Genomic DNA, 26597 nt, shown 5'->3' on the forward strand with positions numbered 1-26597 from the left:
GTTATGATTCTGTCTGCCATACTGGATCCGCCATTTTAATTTCAAAAAATTACAAACGGCGTTCAAAGATTTGTTTTTACCTAAATTTTGATTCGTGGTAAAACAGAGAGATAACACGGTTGACTTGGACTGGCTTGTTGGAACTATGCATGACCAATATGCATGACCAATCTTATAACTTGTATAGCTTAGCGAAAAAAAGTCATGCGGTAATCGAAAGTGGATTTGAAAAATAAAGACATATTATACGAGCCATTAGCAGAAATATTTTAAAAAATTAGATTTCCTCATAACAAATTCATGAAATTGATTGAAATAGCCATTTTATCACAACTAACTATTTAACCACAAATTACTCAAAAACATGCTGGAGAAATTCTGCAGTCTGGTTTGTATTCAGCATTAAAAAATCTTTTAGATTCACCTACTCTCCTTCTTGTAACTAACCAAACTCAAAATATCGCTGGCCTGTTATTATATATGAACAAATAATATGAAATACACGTGTGTGCACATGCATAAATACACACACACACACACACACACACACATACAGGTTTTGGAAAGCTCTCGAGATAAGCTATACGAATATGTAATATCATGTCAAATCATTGCCACTATCTGATGGCCTTCAAGCCCAACTTTTGTTTGAAACATTTCTTTTTAAAGTGCATAGTTTATGAAATATTCGACCGGTCCGGGACTTTTGAGACACTTTGTATAATTTATTTACATACGCGACATTATTCATTTGGGGTAATTGGAAAGATATAAACGAAGCCACACCCCCTCTGATATATACGTTATTAGTATTCGTTTGCATTGTTTGCATCACTTTACACAGGCATGATACCTTTCTGTTACATTAACCTATCACGATCTGAATAAAAGTTGTTTAAAAGTTGTTTATCGCATAAACGCCGTTACTAATTATAGATTGCTGTTCTTGCACTTGCTGATATGAACTATTAAATTGATCATTTACATAGCTCTTCACAACTTATTATAGTTAAAAATTTTTCTTAATATTGTTAATCATAATGATTTTTTTTCAAATCTTGTACTGACATATATATATATATATATATATATATATATATATATATATATATATATATCAGTGCAATATCTGAAAAAAATCATTATGATTAATAACATTAAGAAAAATGTTCAACCATAATAGGTTGAAGAGCTATGTTAATGATCAATTTAATACTTCATGTCGGCATATATATATATGTGTGTGTGTGTGTGTGTGTGTGTGTGTGTGCGTGCGTGCGTGCGTGCGCGCGCGCGCGCGCGCGTGTGTGTGTATACACAGGGTGTCGCAGACCACCAGTATCAGATAAATATTACATCTCAAAAACTGAGCGCGGCAGACAAAAATGTTTCAGACGAAGGTTGTATGGTTTCGAGGAAGACATAAAATGGTGCCATTAGTTTGACCTTAAAGAATCACCTGAAGGTCACGAAGGTTATCTACAACTTTTTAATAGGACACCCTATATGCTGTTACATATTCTTGTAGCTTATCTCGAGAGCTTTCCAAAACACTATAATTAAATTAGTTTTCGATAAGTACTTTTCGAATTATGAGGCTTGAAATCATTTCTTAATTTCACATAAATCGTAAAATATCTTGTAAAATATTCATTTTTCGATTATCTTACCTTAATACTTTTATGTACAAAATAATGAGGAATCAATTGGTGTAAAGAAAACACATAATTGATTCCTTTTATTATTTTTTACATAAAAGTATTGAAGTAAGATAATCGAAAAATGAATATTTTACTAGATATTTTACTAGATATTTTGATTTATGTAAAATTTAAGAAATTATTTCAAGCTTTATAAATCAAAAAATACTTAAAGAAAAAATACTTTGTTATAATATTTCGAAAAGCTCTCGAGGTAAACTACAAGATCTTTTTTGGCAACAGATAGCCCTGATTCTCTGTATATATCAAAAAATCAAATAAAATATTGAAATAATAACTATTTACATAAAGTTTTGTATGCATATACAGAAATAACATCCAATAAACAATTATGTTTATAATAAAGATACATAATTATATTTTTTATTCTTTTAACTAATTTTGAAGGATAGAGATTCGTAGTTCTTACATCAGAATTAAATAAATGTATAAATATTGTAATAAATAAATGTATAAATATTGTAATAGAGTTACAATACGTTAAAGATTTCTGCAAACTTTAGAATTGAAATTTTATAATTAACTTAACTATAATTATAACTATCAACACATTATTAATTTAAAAAAATCATCGTATTAATCTGATTTAAATATATGTAAATTAAAAATATTAATTTACACACACACACTCAACTAACTAACTAATTATAATTAATGTAAAATATTAGTATTACTAATTATCGATTGAAAATATATAAATATTATATATATATATATATATATATATATAATTATTTTTACATTGTATCAAATAAATTAATATATCTCTTTCTGTTTTATAACTTATATTTCTATAATTAAAAGATATATTTGTATACATTAAAAGATATATTTGTATACATATATTATACATATAAATACATATAAATTAAGTATTATCAATCTGTTAATGTACAACAAAATTTTTCGATTGATTTGTTACAAAATTATAATATAATATAATATAAAGTTTACTCACATAAATTATTATGATAAATTATTATACTAGCTTTATATTATTTTCGTCATGTAAAAGCATCTATCTTTTACTTTTAACGTGTAGGTGTGAGATCTTTGTCATATAGATTGATTATTCGCTTAAATATTCGTCTTTATATGCGAGGCGACGCAATACGATCTTTCCAATGCATTGCGAAGCGACAGGATTTATGCGTCGATCACGCGCGATAACAAAGGAACGTAGTGTGAATTGCGATAAAGAAGAAGACTGTCGCAGACTTTTGCGTATAGCAAGTCATTAGATCATTGTTACGTTCGACCGATTATCGCACTATGTGCAGCAAATATAATTACGACTATAACGATGACATGTGATGAAGTCAAGGAGAGCGACTTTCTGTTTTACGGTTTTCATTTTTTCGATTCACTAATTAAGCTTCCGGATGTGGTAATGTATGTATGGAATTTTGTTTGGATGCAATACTTTATTTCTCCCTTTTTCTACCACACAAGTTAATTTATCATTAATAAACAATTATATAGCTATAGATTATTAATTCATATTTAGTTTAATTAATCTTTTAGAATTTGCATGCGGCTGCTTTATCATTGTCATTTTCTACATGAGTATATCAATAGTATAATTATATATATCGAAAAATATTTTCAAAAATAATATCTAATTTTATTTATATGAATATTGTTAACTTACGTGTTAGAATAATTGAATGTTTTATTATATATCTCGCATTTTGCATTAAATTTACATTTTCGTCAATAAATATAATGAGTGAAGTCTATGTGCATAAAAGGAAGGAGTCATAAAATAAATCGAAGGTTTATTAAAATTTTTCGATCCATTTTATTAATTTTGTAATAATTGTCATTTATTGACATTGTCAAAAACGAAATATTCAATGGATGATAATTGCTCTCATGTATTAGCATTATAGAGAATTAATAAAGAAAGATTTATATTACATTTTTCCCTATTTTTATCGGTAATTTTCATTTATTGTACATTTATTAACAATCATTCATTGACAGAATATAGGAATTATAGTACGAATAATTCGTACGAAAATCCCCTTCAGAGAGAAAGAAAGAGACAGAGAGAGAGAGAGAGAGTGAGTGAGTGAGTGTGTGGAGAAGGGGGAGTGGGAGGAGGGAGGGAGGAGAGAGAGAGAGAGAGAGAGAGAGAGAGAGAGAGGAAAAATAAAATGATAATAGTAATGATTTATGCACTAAGAAAAAATTTTGGTTGCATTAATTAGAAATCTGAAGATTTTTAATTAGAAATCTGATTCAACCACTGTGTCTGTTGAAAAATGGACGAAGCAGAATTCTCCTTTAGGAATTACCAAATGAGTATGATTAATTTCTTCCTGTTAAATTTACCAAATTTTCTAGGTAATAATACTAAATTTACAAAAAAAAAGTCATCACTTTGTCTATCTTTCATGGAGCATTTAAGATTTATTTACATAAGTTCTCCGTAAACGCTATCTTGATTCGCAAAGTAATCTTGACTGATTGTTTAACGATTTCAATGATTCGATTAATTTAATGATTAAATCTTCAGCAATAAAATTTCTATTAAAATATCATCATCTTATTATCTGATAAAAACTGACGTATTTTTCTTTGATTCTTTTTAAGCTCACTTTGTTTTATTTAGTTCTTTTTTCATTTTCGAATTTTAATTTAAATGTATAAATATTGTAGAATTTACAAAATGTAAAGTTTAGAATTTTAGAATTTTTTGCAAAAAATAATCCTATAGATTTCGTTTTTATATAAATTATGTTTTATTTTTGTATGTCATAAAATATTTGTACACAAATACATACGTACACGTACACACACGCGCACGTGCACGCACGCAGGCGCGCATACACACGTATGCATAATGAGAAATGTATGTGCAAAATAAGAAACAAAATATAAACAATGATTATAATAAACTAGTTATAATTATATAATGATATTATTTTTTTAATAATAATATAATAAAAGTTATAAACACTACACATACATAATCAAATAAATATATGTACAATATATATTTATTACACTTGTTCTTTTTAAGCATTTCTGTTTCTATATGATAATTTGAAAATTCAACTATTGACTCAGATTCACAGTGTTTATTGTAGATAATTTCAAAATTATCTAGATAAAGATAAAGATAAAAATCCGTAAATTTATCTTAGATGAGATGAAGATGATTTTGCTTTTACTTAATCTAGATGAAAGATGAGATAATTATTGCGACAATCTAGATAATTATCTAGATATTTTTATTTATTTTAGAAGACTATAAATATTTGTAAAAAATGTGACGCAGATTATAAATGGGATATTAAAATTATAAACACATATTCTTTCTCTTTTCCTAAAGAATATTTAAATAATAGTAAAAAGATATATAAATGATATGATAAATATTTATTTATTAATTTATATTTATAATATATTTATAATATATTTGTAATATATTAATAATATAATAATAATATATTTATAATATATTAATAATAATAATATAAAAAATATATTTTAGATATTTTAGATAGATTTTTAGAAGCTTGCCTGGAAAACTTTTTTGCTTAATGAAAACGTCATCTTAGACAATTTTTAGATAAGATGACATATATTTTTCATCTAAGATAAAGATAAAGATACTTTGTATTTCTTCATCTAGGTAAAGATAAAGATGATCCATTTCTTTATCTAGATGATTATCTAGATAATTTTATTTAGATACCAGCAAACATTGCATTCATTAAAATTGTTTAACATTACATTGTTCTTCGAATTTTGTTTTTATTTAAAGAAACGGATTTCTATATGTACGTTTGATTGAGTTTTATATACATTGGAGTATCGTAAATATAGTATCATAATAATCGGCATAATATAGTATCGTAATAATCGAAGTATTGGTATATATATATATTTTGTATCGAAGTAATCAGGTTATTTGATCATATAAGAGAATCGATCTTCGATATTAATCTGCCGATATTAAGGATTACATATATTATATATTTGTACCAGTTAAGCAATAACTTCCTTTTTCATGGAGCAAACGTGCCGTCAGAATGAATCTCTAGGCGAATGTCCTATAAGCACTTTCACTCGCGTACACTTCCTCGAGAATGTCGTTGTTATTTGCTACTATCCTCTCTGGGAGAATTTAAAGCTACTATATTCATTCATGATAATCTATTCTCCATTTTTATTGGGCACACTGTGTAACACATAAATATACTTCGAATTTTTTATATACTCTTTGATAAAGAAAATAGAAGACGCTATTATGTACTGATATATTATTATCTTTTCTATTTTTTCATTTTTAGATAACAATAATAACAAGAAATTTATAATCATTTACTTATAAAAATCACTTACGGACATTTTATTGTTTTCTATTATATTCTATTATATTCTACGTATTTTAATATATTATGTTATATTTAATAATGACATATATTGGTAATGTCAAATAATTTAACAAAGTTATGTTATATTATAATATATTGATTTCTTATTATATTTAATATTTATATATAATACTATTAGAATATATATATATATATATATATATATATATATATATATATAAGATAAGATATATATATATATATAAAAGAAAATGAAACTAAATAAATTTCTTGAAAAAAAACGATAAAAATAAAAAATAAAAATCTTTTTCTTTTACGAAAATAAAATAACTTTTTTTTTTATTAATATTTTAGTAATAGCACGTAATAGTAGAAAATGAATAAAGACATTTTTCAAGAAATTTATTTAGTTTCATTTTCTTTTTATTTCATTTTCTTTTCACCTTTTGCTCTTCCTTCATCAGAGATTTTTGAGCGATAACTTCTTAGGGAAGCATTTTTCGACCCATATTATAGGAAATTTTTTGTTCAGAATTAAATTTTCTATAAGATCTCAAAGTTTGACTGGAACGTTCGGGCTCTGTATATGTGAATACAGAAATAATATATTTACAGTAATAAACATAACTAAAATCGAAGAAATGTTAGATTTGCTAATACAAGTGGAATATGACTTTGTTCGATGATACTCGAGTTATCGGCACAACAGTTAGTTATTGGAGTGATATTTTTTGGAGACACGACCGTTACCTGAGACCCGGGATCTCGAGAACGCGTGTGCGTATCCCTGAGAAAGATTTCTCCAGTTTCCGTTGACCCACTGACACTGAATTATCGCGTGCGTGTGCGCGCGCGCTCCTCTGCAATTGCAATTTCTCACGCCACGTAGCAACGGAAAGTAATCGTCTGTACCTTTTTATATTTTTTTAGTAGAATGACAATCTCATGTATCTTGTATACAATAATCCATTATTGATAAAATAGATTTGTTCTACATTATCAATAATGGATTATTGTATACAAGATATTGATAGATATTGATAGGGATAGATTGTACACAAGATTGTACTGATGACTTCATATGAAAAAATAAATTGAAAAATTCTTTTCAAAAAAATGTTTTAATATTTTTTCCTGCACAAGTTTATAGTAGAATCAAGTTAATGTAATATTAAATATATAATATTTTGTTATTTAATTATCCTCAAAATTATGCATGATCATATAGCTATTATTTATTAGTCTATCGCTTTCAATAATGTTATTTTGTTTGTAAATTTTCAAGATATTTTATACATTTACAAATTATACAAGGTGTCCCAAAAGTTCCGGACCGTAAGATAATCAAAAAATGAATATTTTACAAGATATTTTAGACGGTTTATGTAAAATTAACAAATGATTTCAAGCCTCATAATTCGGAAAATACTTAATGAAAACTAACTTAATTATAGTGTTTTGGAAAGCTTTCGACGTAAGCTACCAGAATATTTAATAAAAAATAGGGAGTTCTATTTAAGAAATTGACGGTGATCTTCACGTGACTTTCAAATGACTCTCCCATGTCAAATCATTGCCACTATCTGATGGCCTTCAAGCCATACAACTTTTGTCTGAAACATTTCTTTCTAAAGTGCATAGTTTATGAAATATTCGACCGGTTCGGGACTTTTGGGACACCCTGTATATGTATATGTATGTACATTGCAAACAGAGAACAAAAAAAGTATTTGATGTAGCCAGTTGCAGAGGCTACTCTCTCTTCGCTTTATATCGACTATAAGCATGCGGACATCGAAAGGAGGAAGCGTGCACGAATAAGTACCTTAGTCTGGCATTCGGGAAACTCGATGTGGTTCCTGGATGTCTAACCTGCGGTTTGATTTTGCTTGGCCCGCAAATGCCTACCGGGTAGCTGAGGCACTAACATTCACTTACGTGTATTATTATTGAAAGTGGCGATTGGCAAGTCAGTGATTCTCATTTCATTAATCATTTATATATGTGTACGTAATATTTTTCAAGATATATTTGAAATGTATATATTTATATTTGTCGCTACTTTATGAGCCGGTAATATATTTTTGGAAAAGAAAATATACAATTTGTGAGATGTTTTCCAAATGGATGATATTTTATCAAAGATTTAACTCAATTAAACTATATCTGAAAGCGTAAAAGATGGAACATTTTCAATCATATAAAAATTTGATATTTTTTATGTATATATGTTATCTAGATTATATTTTAAATTGTTAAATTTCATATTCACAAATATTGCTCATTGAAGTTTTACTAAGTTAATTAATAATTATCTATATTAAAGATCAATCATAAACACGTGCGCACGCATGTATTTCTTTTTTGTATGTTTAATGTCATCATGTGCTACAATCATTTATAATATTTGATTATATTAGAGGTGTTGTTATTTCGTTTGATTTTAATTTCTGTGAAATGTATATAAAGTTAAAGCAATCACAAGATTATATTGGATATGTTATCATATTTTTATTTCAGTTTCTAAAATATATGATTAATGGAAACAATTTAAAGTTGTGTGAAAGTAAAGATCAATGTTTAGTGTACAAGATCCAGACTGGAATTAAAGACCGGTCACACCGAGTAAGTGGATTCCCGCGTTTCAGAACACGGTAAATTTATTCGTGCTTGAGATGTTTCTTTTTTTTTCTTTTTTATTTCTCCCAGAGAAAGTATACATATGGCTACTTGGAAGTATTCGGAATGTCATACGTCAAATATTTTCGAGAATTTATTGGACAATTTTAATGTTTATGCTAAAAATTTCTTTAAAATTTATGCTAAATTTCTTTTTGCTGTTTAATTAATAATTTGTTAGAGAAAATTGTCACTATAATTATTTTGGGAAAATTGTCACTATAATTATTTTACTAAAAACAAATGTAATAATTTTTCTAAAAAATCAAAGGTATTTAAACTTGTAAAGTAGTAAAATTGTTTTGTAAAAATTTAATATTATATTTTATATTATATTATATTATACAGTTCAGTAAAAAAATCATTTTGTTTTCAAATTCAAGAAAAAGAGAATTCCTTACAGTTTTTTTATATTGAATATAACTTTTTTTCTCTGAAATGTATTTTATCACATCATAATTTTGAAGAATTTAAAGTAATAAAAAAATATATTTATTAGATTACATTTTTTCGATAATATCATTATTTACATATTCAGCTACATTACTTAATTCTTTAATTACGAATAACTAATACGGATATGTATAATATCGTCTATTGAAGATAGATAAAGGGTCTATTGAAAATAGTTAAATAAAGGGTTAAATAGAAATTGTAATTTTATTTCACATGAGATGTTCCATTTTTACTTATAATATCTAATAATATTTCATTTATGTAATTCTTAAAAAATTAAATTGGTTGCATACCAAACAATATTTACATCATGATTTATTACGTTCTATGCTATGGATTCATTAGAATTGCATCATACGCAATGTTATGAATGGAAACAAATAGTTATCTTAATTAATTTAAATTACACACTTTACCTATTGCTATAAATATATTCTTTCTGGATTTATATCTGGTATTTATATAGACTAATAAGAAAAATCTATTATTATGCGCATTTTATGTTTTAATATCTCTTTAGAAAGATAAATTAACGTGTTAAACTTTTAACATCTAATTTAACTCAATAATATTTCTTTTAAGATTAATTTCAATAATGTATAACTTATTGTTGCTATATTTAATAATTTAGATATTTAGAAGATGCTTTAGTCTCAATATACATATAGATATAATTATTCCAAAATAAATATCTATATAAAATACGTATAAATATAAAAAATATTTATGCATTACTTTTGTTTCAACAATCCTTTATAAATTTGAATGAACTAAAAAGAAACGATGTAATCTTTATTTTGATTTCAGAAGCAGTCTGGTGTTGCTGTGTACACTAATCATCGTGATGCCAGCGATATTATCGCCAGTCAATCTATTCGATATTTCTGGTAAGCGCATTTTACTGCAAAAAAACAGCATTGCGTTAATATATACATTACTTATTCATATTGTATGTACGCATTTTTGAATGCGATAATATAAATTTTTTAATTTCGTCATAAATTTATGTTATTCTTTACATAATGTTTGTAATTTTAATATCTTAACGATAGTTGAGATAAATGTACTTAAGAATATCGTATGTCAATACGCGATACTCTTAAAAAAAATATATAATTTCTTATATTTCTATTGTGAAATAATTTCAAGTCTTCTTAAAGTCTTCTTAACTTCTAATCTCTTTAAGCATTAAAAGCTCCTTCACATGTATTTTTACGAATATTAATATGGCGAGAATAATAATTTAAAATAGAATATCTTCTAAAAGAAATACGTTTTTCCATGCAATATTTGTATAGCATGTACGTTACTTTCCATGTAAATAATATTTATATATATATGAATATTATTTCATTTATTATTCCGTCAAATCTTTTCGAAAGTATTTTGGTATTAATATACTTAGTTATTTGCATACAAATATATCTCATAAAATAAATTTTAAAAAAATATGTGTGTGTGTGGATAAGTAATGTATGTACAAGAATATATTATTTCGAAAAAGAAATATATGAAGAAAATTAATTACAATGCCAGTATACCATTGATATTTACATAAATTAATTGGCTATCTAGCATTATATTTTAGCAGGAACATTGAATTTATTTTTATACGAAAATACGTGCTGACTAATCTTGTAATTGTAATTCTTGATGACTAAAGTTTTATGTAGTTTTTTAAAAAAAGGAAAAAATTATTAAAAAATAACGTAAATATATAGGATTAATCACAAAATTATTTTTGAATTGCACTGACTATATGGTTTTGTTTTGTCATTCATCCGGGAGTATATTGCCTAAATGCACATTATGTAACGAAAGAAACGGGGTTGGTATTACAAATTTAAAGAAAAACAAGACAATAGTGAAACTGTTCTCACGTTAGCACGTAAAATCAGACATAGAAAATATTCGAATCAATGTAACTTTGTAACGTCAAAATTTATGTCAAAAATTGAAATAAGGAAAATAAGGATTTCAATAAGTACACAATTCTTGTTTACTTTTAACCAAATGTGATATCTTTCGTTTGTGTATTTTTATGTGTTTTGTACATGCGTGATTTGGCAATTGATGACAATTTTCATTCTAAAGCAACATATGTACGTTTACAAAATATATGTCAAAGATTTTTTACTTCTAATTCTATCGTTATATTTTAAATACATAGGGAAAATATATACGCTATTACAAATTTTTAATTGTAAGTTTTTTTTGCAAAAGAAATAATTATATTGAAATAATAATATTTTAATAACTTTAAATTAAAATATACCATTGTCTGAAACAAATTTATTATTAAAAATTGTATGCTGAAATTTTTTTATAATTATAATATATTATTATATTACATATTATTAAAATGTAAACAATTTTACACGATATCAGTATATATGATTTTCTGGTTTTTATATTATACGTTAAGTATTAAAAGACGTAATTATTTATATATTTTTATTTACAGAGTATGTCTATGGAATAGATCATGATTTACAAGCAAGGGCACGTTCAGCCATCGAAGCAGAGAGATTCATCTATCGATTGTAAGTTATTCTGTATTTCAAAGAGATGTTTGTAAAGAGATGCTTGTGCAAGTATTAAAATTCATTAAAAATGCATCAAAAAAATAAGAAAAAGCATATATTCTCAAGTCATGTCATATGATTAACAACGTAATATAGATACATGTTATTTACTGATACATGTTATTTACACGAAGTCGATATAAAATTTCGCAAAAGTGGTTTATATAATTTCGCAAAAGTGGTTTATATAATTTACTTATTTCAATAAAATTCATGATAGAAGGAATCCGAAGGTCATAGCAAGCGCCGCCGAATATATAATGAAGTTAGGTCACGATGAGACTGAGAAAGAAAAAAGATGTCATTGTAAGCATCAAGGACAGACAGATCTCTCTCGACTGTCTATAATTAATGAGAAATTGATGTTCTGATGCGTAAAAAAGGGGTGTTTGTCTTCTAGCCGGATGCAATTTCTCTATTATTTATGCAAGATATTATTAGGGAATAAATATCATAAAAATTCCTGTATTAATATTACGATATCAATTACTTTTTTCTAAATCTCTGAAATTTGTAAACAAAAGACATTTATAATATAAATAGAATATAACACAACAGTTTTATAAAAATATTCATATATTAATTCTGATTTTAATTCTGATATTTTTATGTAGGATACATTTTTATATAAAATTAAATACTTACTAGATTATCAAAATAACTCATTTTAAATCATATATATAAATATATATATTACATATGAATATAAAAATATATTTATTCAAATAATTTATAAGAATAAATATAGAGCTGTATTTGCGAATGTGATTTTGATAATTATATCTGTGATATTACAATGAAAATGATAATGTGCATACTTTGCGTCATGTTAAATATTGCGTGAAGAATATGTGATATTTTAAAAACATATTTTACAAAAATATGTTTTTCGAATTTACTCAATGTGTCTTTTGCAGAAATAAATGAGAGAAAGAGAGAGAGAGAGAGAGAGAGAGAGAGAGACGAAAAGAAAATTTCATAAAAATTTTATAGAAACATATATGAAAAATATATTTATATACTGTGTCAATAATATTCATATATGTCAATGATATTTACAGAAATTAGTCAGACAGTCGGCGCGTCGACTAACAATTTGCATAATGTTTTATATTTATGATTAAACATTTATTAACAGTAATTAACGGCCGAACGCACAAATCTATATATCAAGCGATGTCAAATACATAAAAAACTGATAAAAAATTCGAGCGTTGAGAATTACTATTCTCGACGCAGCGTTATCAAATAGCTTATTCGGAATTTTACGTCAAATTGACATCAAATAAACTTTCAAAAACTAAAGCCATAAGATTAAAATATTTCAGAAATTAAAGCCGTAATTAAAAATCTAACGGCATTTTTCTATAATGTAAATACAAGCTTTCGATTGTGATCGGTTTGAATAAAATCGGTGCAATCAATCCCGAGAAATGATAATCGCATGTCAGAATTGTGACATTTTTTATTTTCTTTCAAAGCGATTTTGTTCCTCAAGCTGCATTCATACCGCGCATCATATATGATTATCTCTTTGGTGTACAAAAATACTTTAAGAGTCAAAATCATTTGTATTCATGTGCGTGCAATATGTGTAATATGTGCATATGTGTGTGTATACGTGTGAGAAAGGTGTGTATACGTGTGAGAAATTAATTTATCAAAAATAAGTTATAATAATTTTTCTAAAAATCCTTTAGAGTGTCTTTTTTTTATCATGCGGGAGATACCGACTGCATAATAAATTGATCCATACATAAATGTCAATTATTTAGATCGAAGGCCCGAATATAATGTGTACAATTAAAGTAAATTAAAAGCTGAAATTATGTAAGTTATAAATTATGTATTATGATTTATTATTATTATTATTATTAAAGCTACGTATTTATTATTATATTATTACAATTATTGTTGTTTAAAATAAATGACACAAAAAATATTAAAATAAGAGATTTAAAAATTAAATCTGTACCGACGGAAAAAACATGTATTAGTGGGAATAAATATAAAATTATTAATGAAATTTTTCATGAAGGTAAAAATATAATTGATAGACATTATACAAAAGGTACTGAATGGCAATAAATTAATGATTTAAAAATACAAAAATGCAGTTGGCCTCGAAATATTAAAAATGCATATATATTTTTTGCAGAAATGATATAAATTTTTATAAAAAGCAATTGTTAAAAGCGATGAGATCCCTTTAAAAAAAGCTTTATAAAGGCTTTATAAAAAATACGCCAAATACATAAAAAAAATATCTTTATCTTTAAAGAAATCTAAAAAAATGATAAAAATAAAAAATTTAAAAACTGAAATGAGATCAATATTATTAGCCAAGTAGAATAAATTATATGATATTAATTCGTAATTGATACTAAATGAGTTAAGATTACTTTATATCCTAAAGCACCTTTTTCATGATGTATATAATTTAAAAAAAAGTTTTACACAAATTCTAAATCGCATAAACGACCTTCAGGTCGAAGTAAGATATGAAAACTTGAACAGTCTGTCCTTGACAGCTTGTGGGCCAGTAAGATCCGAGGCTTTCTAATTCCGGCTTTCTAATTCCGGCTTGCAACAATCAAACTTGAATTGCAAAAAAAATAAAAAAAACTCACAAAGAAAGAGAGTTTACTTTGCCTAATCTCTATGTGATGATTTCCAGGTAATACAGAGTAGACAAGATATATAAGTTCGAAATTTAGTTACGCGCGCGCGCGGTCCGTAGTTTAATTTCAAATTTTATATTGGGTCCATCAAAAATCTAGCTTCTTCCTGTTTTAATCTATATGATTTGAATACGGAGCACGCCAAGTTTTTATATCTTACTTCGACCTGAAGGTCGTTTATGCGATTTAAAATTTGTGTAAAACTTTTTTTTAAATTATACAGGGTGTTTTAAAAGTTCCATTTTAAAAGTTCCACCCTCATAACTTTTTTAATTTTGATTGTAGAAAAAAATGTTTCAGACAAAAGTTGTATGGCTTGAAGGGAGACATAAAATGGTGTCATTAGTTGAAGGTTATGTGAAGATCACATCCAACTTTTTAAACGAAACATCCAATATGTTTTTACATGCTCTTATAGTTCATCTCGAGAGCTTTTCAAAACACTATAATTAAGTTAGTATTCACTAAGTACATTCCGAGTTATGAGGCTTGAAATCATTTCTTAATTTTACATAAATCGTAAAATATGTAGTAAAATATTCATTTTTCGATTATCCTACCTTAATACTTTTATGTACAAAATAATCAGAGGAATCAATTGGTGTAAAGAAAACACATAATTGTTTCGAAGAAAAAATATGGAATTGTTAAATGCAAATTACATATTTTTTCTTAGAAACAATTATGTGTTTTCTTTATACCAATTGATTTCTCTCATTATTTTGTACATAAAAGTATTAAGGTAAGATAATCGAAAAATAAATATTTTACAAGATATTTTACGATTTATGTAAAATTAAGAAATGATTTCAAGCCTCATAATTCAGAAAATACTTAATGAAAACTAACTTAATTATAGTGTTTTGGAAAGCTCTCGAGATAAACTATAATAATTTGCAAAAGTATATAGAGTGTCTCGTTTAAAAAGTTGGATGTGACCTTCACGTGACCTTCAAGTGACTCTTCAATGTCAAACTAATGACACCATCTTATGTCCCTCTTCAAGCCAACTTTTGTCTGAAACATTTTTTTCTACAATCAAAATTAAAAAAGTTATGGGTGGAACTTTTAAAATTGGACACCCTGTATACATTATGAAAAAAATGCTTTAGGAATTAAAGTAATCTTTATTCATTTAGTATCAATTACGAATTAATATCACATAATTTATTGTACTTGGCTAATTGATCTTATATCGGTTGTTAAATTTTTTATTTTTATCTCTTTTTTAGATTTCTTTATATATATATATACATATACATATAATATGAAATCGTTAAAAATACAGATGAAGACACAGTGTCGAGAATGTAACCTGTTAACATTATAGATGTAAAAAATATTAAGATATTGGATATTTTTCAGGTAAGATACGCATTTATATTATAATTCATAATGTTATTATATGTATAATGGTTTCTTGTTCTAGAACTTGAATAAAATTATTGCTAGAGGGATTAAACCGCATCAGTTATATGCATATTTACAAGAATGAGTAAATTTTAACTTTTTTAAGAAAGAAAATATTTTTTATGATAATATTTGCGATTTACTTGTATTATTTTGATGATCACCGCTAAATAACAAAGAAAATTATCAAATCTTTTTAAAATAAACAGAGAAAATTATCAAATGTCTTTGAAATAAACTTTTCACACAAATAAATACATACATGCATACATATATGAGTACGTGTATGAGTACGTGCATGGGTGCGTACGTGTGTATGTTGTGTGTGTGTATGTATCTTTCGTTCTCTCTATAATTTTCATATATATGTTACATATATGACTTTAGAGAGATAAACTTCCAAAAGTAACAAATACACACACACATACACACACAAAATTTATGTTAAAATTTATATACATAAAAGAAGGAAAAAATATTGAAATCAATTGATATTGAATTTAATATCAATTTTACAATTAATAAAGAAAGCATTTTACTATTTATTTATTCTCAAATAAGTGCATGTTACAAAGCAAAGAATAACTCGCATATTAGCAGCTCCATTAGTTTTTTTTTTTAATGAGACAAAACAGGTTTTTCGATATGTAGTTATCGACATTAGTGACTGATATCGCGTCAATACGCACAAATTTCCTCTTGTGATCGGCAGCCTTCTCGAGGTCGAGGAAAGGGAACTTAACCGCCAGCAATGGTCGTATGAGAAATCTTCCTCGTGACTGAAATGTTGACACTGATCGATACCTTTCCTCGACCATGAAAGTAAAAGCGCACGGCAAGCGCAAGAAAAAGAGAAAAATAGAACAGGAAGAATGTTGAAGAATGTGAGATTGCATTCTTCCACATCGAATGGAAGAACGCGTGCAAATTGTGATCTTCCTAGAGAAGAAAAATTTATCGTGTTTACGCTGCCATGACAAATTTCGTTAATAATTATATGGTTAGCAAAAAACGATTTATCATATAATGCTAATCTTTAATTTGCTAAATTATTTTATTTAATTGGTAAATTGATTTTTATTTCGTCAAAAATTGTAATGATGATTCTGCTGTAAAATACATTTTTGCTTTATAGCAAAATATCTTTTTTCTTTTTATCGCAAAATCCAGAAAATAATTTCAGTTTTAGACATAATATTTTTTATGACAATTCTATACTTTTAATATTACAATTTTATATTTTTAATGGCAATTCTAAGAGAGACAAAAAAACAAAAGAAAAAAGGGAAAAAGAAAAGAGATAAAAGAAAAATAGAAAGAAAGAGAATAAGAAAAAATGGAAAAGAAGATATGTTGTAAAAAAAAACAAAAAGTAATAATAGATAATAGATTAAAAATTGGTTATACATATTATGTTGGCAAAAAAATTATTGTTCGGAAAAAAATTGATATGTTTATTTTATTATATCCGGATATTATAAGTAGAGCAATATTTTCACTAACAATAAACTCTAATTTATATGCATTATTAAATTAATAGTGATATTTTTGTAAAATTTATTTGTACAAAATAATATTATTTTACTTAAAAGAAATATTAAAAAATATATTTAAAATATGCTAAATAGTTGTTTTAGAATTTTCTATAAAAATAATGATATAAAAAATTATATATCAGCTAAGAATAAAAACTCATGCAAATTTAAATAGAAATATTTTAATTAAAAAAACAATTTTTTTATAAATTTATAATATTTTTAATTTTCATAGTATACACATTCACGATGCTCTGAATATTTTTATTTTTTGAAATTAAATTTAATAAAATAAAATTACTAACATAAAATTTCTTTTACAATTGATGAGAGTTATAAAAAAATACATACATTAATTGAATAATAATAAATAAATCCGTCAATTTTATTGTGGAAGTTTATATAGTTTTATTTCCTCAATTCCTTTCTCTCTTTTACCGTTATCATTCAATTAATTATTATATCGTTTGATTATTTACTTAGAAATTACTCAAATGCGATTTTCTTATTTTTCCAGACGTGCAAATAGAGTACAGCCAATAAACACGACCTGCAGGATTCGATCAGAAAGGCCATGTCCACCAAATAAATACAGAACACCCTCCGGTGTTTGCAATAATGTGAGACATCCTGCTTGGGGTGCCAGAGGTTCTCCGTTTCTTAAATTACTACCATCAGCATATTCGGATGGTAAGAAAAGCACATGCTATATTTTTATGAGAGCATTTTGCTTAGAATAAATATTAAATGTAATCGCTTGTATATGATAGTATTTTATAATATTTTCTGAATAATTTCTTTCGCACAATATTATACTTTTTATTTATAAATATTATATATAAGAATTTATTTTATATGGAGAGAGAATCTCTTCTCTTATATAATATTAAAAGTAACAATTGTAGTAATTTATGTAATGAATAGTCAACATATTATTTAACATTTTTAATTAATATTTATTTCAAATTAATATTCATTAATATTCATCAATAGTCAGTTTCCGGTGTTTGGTTTTTTAATTCAAGAGCACGATTATCGAATGGTTAATAATTGAGTTTCTACAATATACAGAAGTAGAAGAATATAATTATAAATAACTATAAATAAAAGGAGATGGTTTTAATTGATTTAAATATTAATTGATTGATTATCAAATTAAAATTACATATATTGCAATACAGTAAATAAATACTATTTGTCGATTATATAGCTGTGTCTAATTGTTGGTCTATACTAATATGTTTGAAGCTTACTAATAATGTATCGCTCACCGATAATTACTCGGTCTTTTAACGCGGCCTTCTTCTAAAACTGCAACGCTCTCTCGCATATATATTGATGTTAATATTAATTTAAATACAGCTTTAGTAAAAATTTTAAACCTTTAAAATTTATTTTCATGCATGAATGACAGTTAGTTAATATTTAGGCGATATCTGTATTCTTAATATTACTGTATGCTTTTAGTATTCTTATTTACAATTAAAATTCTTTGCGATTATTATATTAAAAGGGAAAAATAAAGATTAAGATATTAAGACGTACACATAGCACTTACGTATATGTATATATACAGGGAGCTCCCGGTATCTTGGAACAAAGTAAATCTATAAATAGATCTCGTTAAACTGAATTAAAAAACTCTATACCATTTTACAATAAATTACGTAAAATTTCGAGTTATTAATTAAAAAAGATTGATCAATGTGCGTGGCAAGAAGCCGCGCGCGTATGCATGTGTATGTGTGTGTGTGTGTGTGTGTACACATACATTTGTGATATTTTTTAATTGTATTAAATTCTATATAAATTTAAATTGTATTAAATGTATTTAAAATTATTTTTTCATATATAATAACAGCTAAAATAGTAGGTTTATGAAAAAAATGCATATAACTTTTTTTGTATAGTTTTTCAGCGGCTTTATTTTCTGCTTAAAATTGTTTTCTCAAATCAATATTTTCGGAGATAAAAAGCATTAAAATTCTTTTGTTAATAACTTTTTAATAAACAACGAGCGACGGCTAAAACCTTTTGGATGTAACCTAGGACAGAGACCTTGACAACATATGTCAAAGTCAAGGTAATCGAGGCGTGCTTCCTTCATCGACACATTTACCCGAGAGAAGAATTAAAGGAATGAATTCGGGCTGCCTGTGCATTACATCAGTTACGTCGCTAAATATTCGCAGAATATTGCCAAAAAAATTATTTAAGTACCTAGAAGTACATAGTATGCTTTTTGAACATTTATTAAAATGAATACACTCGCAGTTCGGTGAATGTCCGTTAGATATGAGCGTTCGGAGTTCGGCGCTCCGAATAATTTTGAATGATTGTAGCTAGGAAACTATAGGTTTGGCGAAAAAAATTTTTTGAATAAAAGTGACTTCTTTTTCAATGTAGAATGCATTAATATTAATTTTTTGGGAGAGTGCAATTTCAAAAAACGGAGTTTGGTGCACTACACCTCATTAGGGGGTAATTGCGGAAAATAAAAAGATCCATGTGAAAGAGCACATCGAACCAAGAAAACCATTAAAAGCACATCGAATCTAAAATCATTAAAATCCATTCAGCGATTTCAAAGATAGCTGTGACACTTTATTTGACTCACCCTGTATATATATATATATATATATATATATATATATATATATATATTAATCTTAACAGGCAAATATTTTGAAAAATATGCGAGATACGAAAAAATGTTTCAGACAAAAGTTATATGAATCAAAGAATTAGGCTCTATATGTATTAAACAACACGATAAGAAATTAGCAAATAAGAGCCATCGCGGATGGTAGTGCGTAAAATTTTTCTTAAATTATTCGCGAAAATTTAAACATGCACATGGCATATACATACATTTTACTTGGTGCATTTACCAAGATATAGATTCTCATTTTTGAGAATTCTATAAACCCCTCTTTACTCCTCTAAAGAGACGTAGACGAGAAAAATATCGGGACGAAGTCGTTGAATCGGGAATCGAACCCGAGTCTTTCGCTCGTCCGGGCGACTGAACTATTCAGCCCCACACCGACATCTTTCTCGTCTAATGTTAATAAAACTATGGAGATAATGAGAACGCGATCTTTTCAGCTCCGTGTGAAATTAATAAATCAAAGAATTAGGCTCTATCTGTATTAAACAATACGATAAGAAACTAGTTATATGATTTTAAAGGAGACATAAGATGCTGTTTTTAATTTGATCTTAAATAGTTACTTGAAGGTCACGTGAAGGTCACCCTAAATTTTTTTAATGGAACTGCCTATTTTTTATTGCATATTCTTGCAGCTTATCCCGAGAGCTTTTCAAAACACTATAATGAAGTATTTTTCATTAAATACTTTCCGAGTTAGGTTGAGGCTTGAAGTAATTTCTTAATTTTACATAAACCATAAAATATATCTTATAAAATATTCATTTTTCGATTATCTTATCTTAATACTTTTATGCACAAAATAATGTGAGAAATCGATTGGTGTAAAAAAAAATACACAACATTGTTTCGGAGAAAAAATATGTAATTTGCAATTAACAATTACATATTTTTTCTCAAAAATAACTATGTTTTTTCTTTCCTTCGTGATCTTTAAACGACTTTTCAAGGTCAAACCAATGACACTATCTTATGGCCCCCTTCAAGTCATACAACTTTTGTTTGAAACATTTTTTTTAACACAAAGTGATATCAAGATATTTGACTCATAAGAATAAAATGGAACATTGTGTGCGTGCGTGCGTGCGTGCGTGCGTGCGTGCGTGCGTGTGTGTGTGTGTGTGTGTGTGTGTGTGTGTGTGTGTGTGTGTGTGTAATATATATATATATATAATACATTTCTCTGAAGAGATTTTTATTTTGATGATAATTAACTAAATATTTATAATATCGGGAAGGAATCCCATAAAGTATTGTAATATCACTAATATTCTCGCGATTGCGTGACTCCGATATCGAGAATGGAAAGTGAAAATTGGAACACGCGCGTGCTAACTCAACATTACACGAAAGCGAGCCTAGAGCCATTTCGACGAGCTCGTTGGCACAGCCGACACGACCTCCCGAGCCTTAGAAAATGTGGATTAACATGCAGGAAGACGTGCGTGTGCTCAGGAGTCCGTTGAAATAGAGAGTTCCGCGAGTCCCTCCCACTTGCATCTACATTAATTGCGACATCGGTCCGCGAACACTTGCGAATACTATAAAATAATAGAGGATTCTACTTGAGATCCGCGATTGTATGTTACGTGTTTGTACGTGCGTAACACTATTTCTCTCTCTCTTTCTGTTTTTTTTTTCCTCAAAGACCTCTGTCATTTTGATGATTTCTCTCTTTAGCTCCGCCATAAGTTTCTTCACGAAAATGTTCACGGAACTTTATTTTACTATCGACTTCTTGTTTACGCGTGATATTTATTTTATAATTCTATTATATTTTCTATTTCTTATTTACATATTTATTTTTGAAATATGATGTATTACTTATCTTACGATATCGCGTGTAAATGAATCGCGGATAATAAATTTAGAAATAAGCAAAAAAATAATTTTTTTACTTATTTCTTATAACATATACACAATAGAATTTAATATATTAAAGAAATCGAACTTTATGTTACATAAAGTGAGTGAATAAGATGCTTCTGTATGCCAAATCATATTTACAAGTGTCAACAATCAATTTTGTACGTAAAAATCGATATTATCAGAAGAGAATATTATGAGTTGTTTTAACTTCAATTAATTCGATCTCTGATAACTTTCGATATATTTTTGTGATAATTATAAGCAAGAAATTAAATCCAAACTCTCGAATTATTCGGGATTAGATCTTTCAGTAATATTTAACTCTAGCAGAAAGAGAGAAAGAAAGGCAGCACAACTGGCGCCCATCTCCAGGAAAAGAATCCAAATGAAAATATAAAAGTGAGGAGATCGAAGAAAGTGACTGTGGTCTTCTCAGTAGTGATTGCCAGATGGTACCTTTCAACGTCACTGACCGCAAAATACCTCAATGGTCATTGAACGTCTTTCTGTAAATTTTCATTGCGTTTTTATGCTAGAGTAATCATCCGGAAAGATATGCCTTGTCATGTATTAGGAGAAAAAAATTATTTTGGATATTCCAAAGAATCAATCGTATAATACACACACACACACACACACACACACACACACACACACACACATACACACACACACATATATATATATATATATATATATATATATATATATATAAAGTTGAATCACGGCCACCTTAAATGCAAATTAAAAACATTTTCGATTAATATTCAGCTATTATATCTCTATTTGATTACGCGAGAATAATAAATTAATCACTTGTACTTTATATTTACAATAAACTATTTTGTATTGCAACGTATTCTTACATTTTGTAAAAAGTACAAAAATATTACGGCGGACTCATGATGATATATAAAAAAAAATTTCAAAATTTGTGTATGCGCGTGTGTGTATCTTTATAAACATGTGCAAATTGCTGTAAGAAAAGTGCAACTTATTAAAACAATTTATTTCAAATTCTTGCAGATATCCTTTGACGTTCGTTCGTGAAATAGATAAATCTTTCGCTAATGAAAATAATGGAGACATGTAACTTTTTTACACCGTCGATCCTCTAACAAGAACGAAATGTCTTTGAGTTGCGCGCATAGACGATTGAAAGAACCGCGTTGATTGTGTAGGAAGAAACTGCGGCACTGTGTAACACTTACTACATGATCATTAAAGAGCGACGCCTGTGCGTAACCATGACACAGAATTTTGACATACATTGTACTTTTCGAGACCCCACAAGAGCCGCCTTCTCATCGGTAGCATTTACATGAAATCATTGCTCGCGCTTGCATACAAAACACGAAACATTATTAATTTTATGTAATTATAAATTAATTTTATGTAACTACGAATTAACAGAATTTTTATTTAAAAAAAATCGTAATTTTTTAAAGTTGTAATTATTGATTATGTAGGAAATTTTTATGTTAAAATTTGATTTCTTTTTGTTGTTGATTGTAGATGAGATGAACTCTGTATGTGTATATGTACAGGGAATGGCTCATTGGCGCACAGTACAATTGGACACATTGCAATTGCACATTGTGCTATTACACTGAAAAAACTGATTGGTAATAATTATCAAATATAGGGGTAAACAGTATAGTGATTGGCCACTTAAGCAAGAGCGCAAAACAAAAATTGAATTATTAACCTAAATTTAATAATTTAGAAAAAAAAATTACTACTAATAGTTGTAAAAAATAATAATGATTCATAATAAAATAAAATCCATCATAAAAATTTAGGAATTAATAAAAATTATGTAAAAAAATACTTATTCTGTCAAAAAAGATAGTCATTGGCCATATTAACACAGTTATTGTCTAACAGTTTGACAGTGATTGGTCTCTATTCATGCAAGAATGAGTACATAATTAAACAGTGACAAAGAAATTATTTGGCATCAAAAAACTAAAATTATTAAATCAATATATATTTTATTACATATTTAACATAAGAGATAAACATTATTATTAATTGTATATTAATTATTATATATTAATTATAATATAAACAAGAGAAACAAATTTTATTTAACAAGTATTATTTTTAACTAGACGAATTTTTTTGGAAATATTTAATTTTTCAAAATTTTTAGTTTTAAAATTGCCTGATCTTTCTTTTTCCTTGTTCTTTTTGGTTTTTCATCAGTATTTTCTTTATTGTCAATTTTTTCTTTTTTAACTTTTTGTAACATCATTTTTTTTTCCTGTTGTTTTTGTAATCTTGCTAATTTTTTTTGTTCTTTTAATTTTTCAGCAAGTTTTTTCTTTTCTAATATGATTACAGCTGAAAAATATATCTTTTTAGTAATAACAAATATAACTTACTGTCCTATCTGTCACTCGATGTAAGAGGCCAATAACTGTCACATAGTTTCCATAACCACAAAACAATAATTGGCCGAATGGTCAATTACTGTTGTAAAACGTCAATCGTATGTTAGTCGTTGGCATAATATAATTTTTAAAATATGTATGTTATTTTCACCGATATGAATTTTTTTTACAAAATTTAAACTTTATTAATGCATGTCTATCAGAAAAACAAAAATTATATGTCATAAAAACATTAAAAGTTTGCAAATTGTTGGTTCCACTCTTACGGTTTTTTGATTGAATGGCGACAATTTTCAAGTATATTACCAAAGTCATTTTAATCATTATTTATATAAATTGTAATATATAGAAAATAATTAAATATTAATTGTATTTGAAGCAGAAAAATGTATTAAATATTTTTTTATTTGTAATTAAATACATTTTAATAGTGTTTTCTTTTAATCTTTAATTTTTTAAAATGTGGCCAATCATTGTAGAGTGGCTAATAACTGTACTGTTTACCCCTATTTAGTGAATTTTAATTGAATATTTGATAAATATTACCATATTTTATAATAATTACTAAATCTTCAATTGGTCTAGTTGCAAACAAATTTTATTTGCAATTGAATCAATTAAACAATTTAGTAATAATTATTAAATATTTAATACTTATCATAAAATCTTTGATGATTGTTATTAAATATGTATTAAATTGTTGTAAATATTACTAAATCATTCAATTTAAGATTATTAGATATTTGATAACTATTATTAAATGATTTAGTTAGGTCAACATGATAAAATAATTGGTAATTATTAACAAGTTTTGGTAAGATAGTCATATAAAGTTTGCACGCAAGGATATGTTAGTTTGTTCATCCATCGCCATGCGACGTGAAATGCGCTATCTTTCTCGTATTTAAGTTTAGTTATGAGAATTATATAAAGTTTGCAAAGAGTAACAAATAAGATTAAAAATATATTGTTCAATTTAATTTCTGATTTCTCAATACAAGAGTTTCAGATATTAAATTGATTTTATAAGTCGGATAAGTAAATGTCCGGCAAATAAACAAAAATAATCCGTTCATTATCTATTGAAAATATAAAGTGCAATATGCAAGTATAAATTATAAATAAAAAAATAATAAAAAAAATTTGATTTTAATTAATTTTAATTTTAATTTTTTAATTTCTCGTTATCATGATTTAGCTAAAATTATCAAATATCTGATAATACTTATTAAATATAATATTTTCTGCTACCAAAATTTGATTACAGTTATTAAAGTTTTGTTAAACGAATCAAATTTGTAATTGAATGAATTAAATTTAAATAGTCTAAACTAAATATTTTATTTACTCAATTAATTTCTTTTGTAATTGTTACCACACATTTAATTAGAACTATTTGCCCAAATCATTTAGTAATTGTTATTAAATTCTAATGTTTACTACTAAATTCTTTTTTCAGTGTAGACATACAATATTGCACACCGTTCGATTGGACACGTTACATTTACACACCATACACAATTTTGCATAATTTGAAATACACACACATGTATGTACAATTCTAACGTGTATGTAGATTTCTAATTAAGAAGACTTGACATTTTTTATCAATTTATTAACTTTTTATTTTATAACGAATGACAAATCCAGTTCTTTGCGCACAGTTCGATTGCCCACAGTTTTTTTGCACACTCCACATGGATTTGCAACTTTCAACCCGAATCTATGTGTCTAGTTTATTAATAGTGGAACCCCTCCGTAAGAGGGGGGAGGACGAAACCCACTGCCTCCACACATACTCTTTTTAATATGAAGTGATTTCACATGGGTTTACAATTTTCCACTCAAAGCAAGATTCAATCCAAACCTGTGTGTCTAGTTTTTTGGTAATAGAGTTTTTTTTATAAGTCATTTTTCTTTTATTTTGACTTTGAAGATGATCTTGTCGCCAATTGTCATTATCATATTTGTAATCAGTGCGTCAAAATATTATACGAAACAATCGGAGGTATGGGCTTTTCGGAAGTTATCCACAAATTGTACGTAAACAAACTGTGCACAAAAGAACTGTGGGCAAAAAAACTGTGTGCAATTGAATTGTGCGCAATTGAACTGTGCGTAAAAAAACTATACGCAATAGAACTGTCTTTGTCATTCATTTATAAAATAAAAAGTTAATAAATTGATAAAAAATGTCAACGTGTTCAATTGTACTGTAAGTAAATGAAGGCTTCTCTATATACAC

The 26597-nt window shown here is 26.6% G+C and overlaps 1 protein-coding gene across 1 annotated transcript in view; it reads left to right on the plus strand.

Annotated features, from left to right (window-relative positions):
* The window catches only part of LOC105255775, a 51088-nt gene that overhangs the window by 11916 nt on the left and 12575 nt on the right, over nt 1–26597 (plus strand). The window contains exons 2-4 of the mRNA XM_011265263.3: nt 10013–10092; nt 11670–11748; nt 17934–18106. Of these exons, the coding sequence (XP_011263565.1) occupies nt 10013–10092; nt 11670–11748; nt 17934–18106 (332 nt within the window). The remainder of the gene's footprint in view (nt 1–10012; nt 10093–11669; nt 11749–17933; nt 18107–26597) is intronic.

This window comes from Camponotus floridanus, unplaced genomic scaffold, assembly GCF_003227725.1.
Source record: "Camponotus floridanus strain SB8 unplaced genomic scaffold, Cflo_v7.5 scaffold18, whole genome shotgun sequence".
In the NCBI taxonomy this organism is placed as follows: domain Eukaryota; kingdom Metazoa; phylum Arthropoda; class Insecta; order Hymenoptera; family Formicidae; genus Camponotus; species Camponotus floridanus.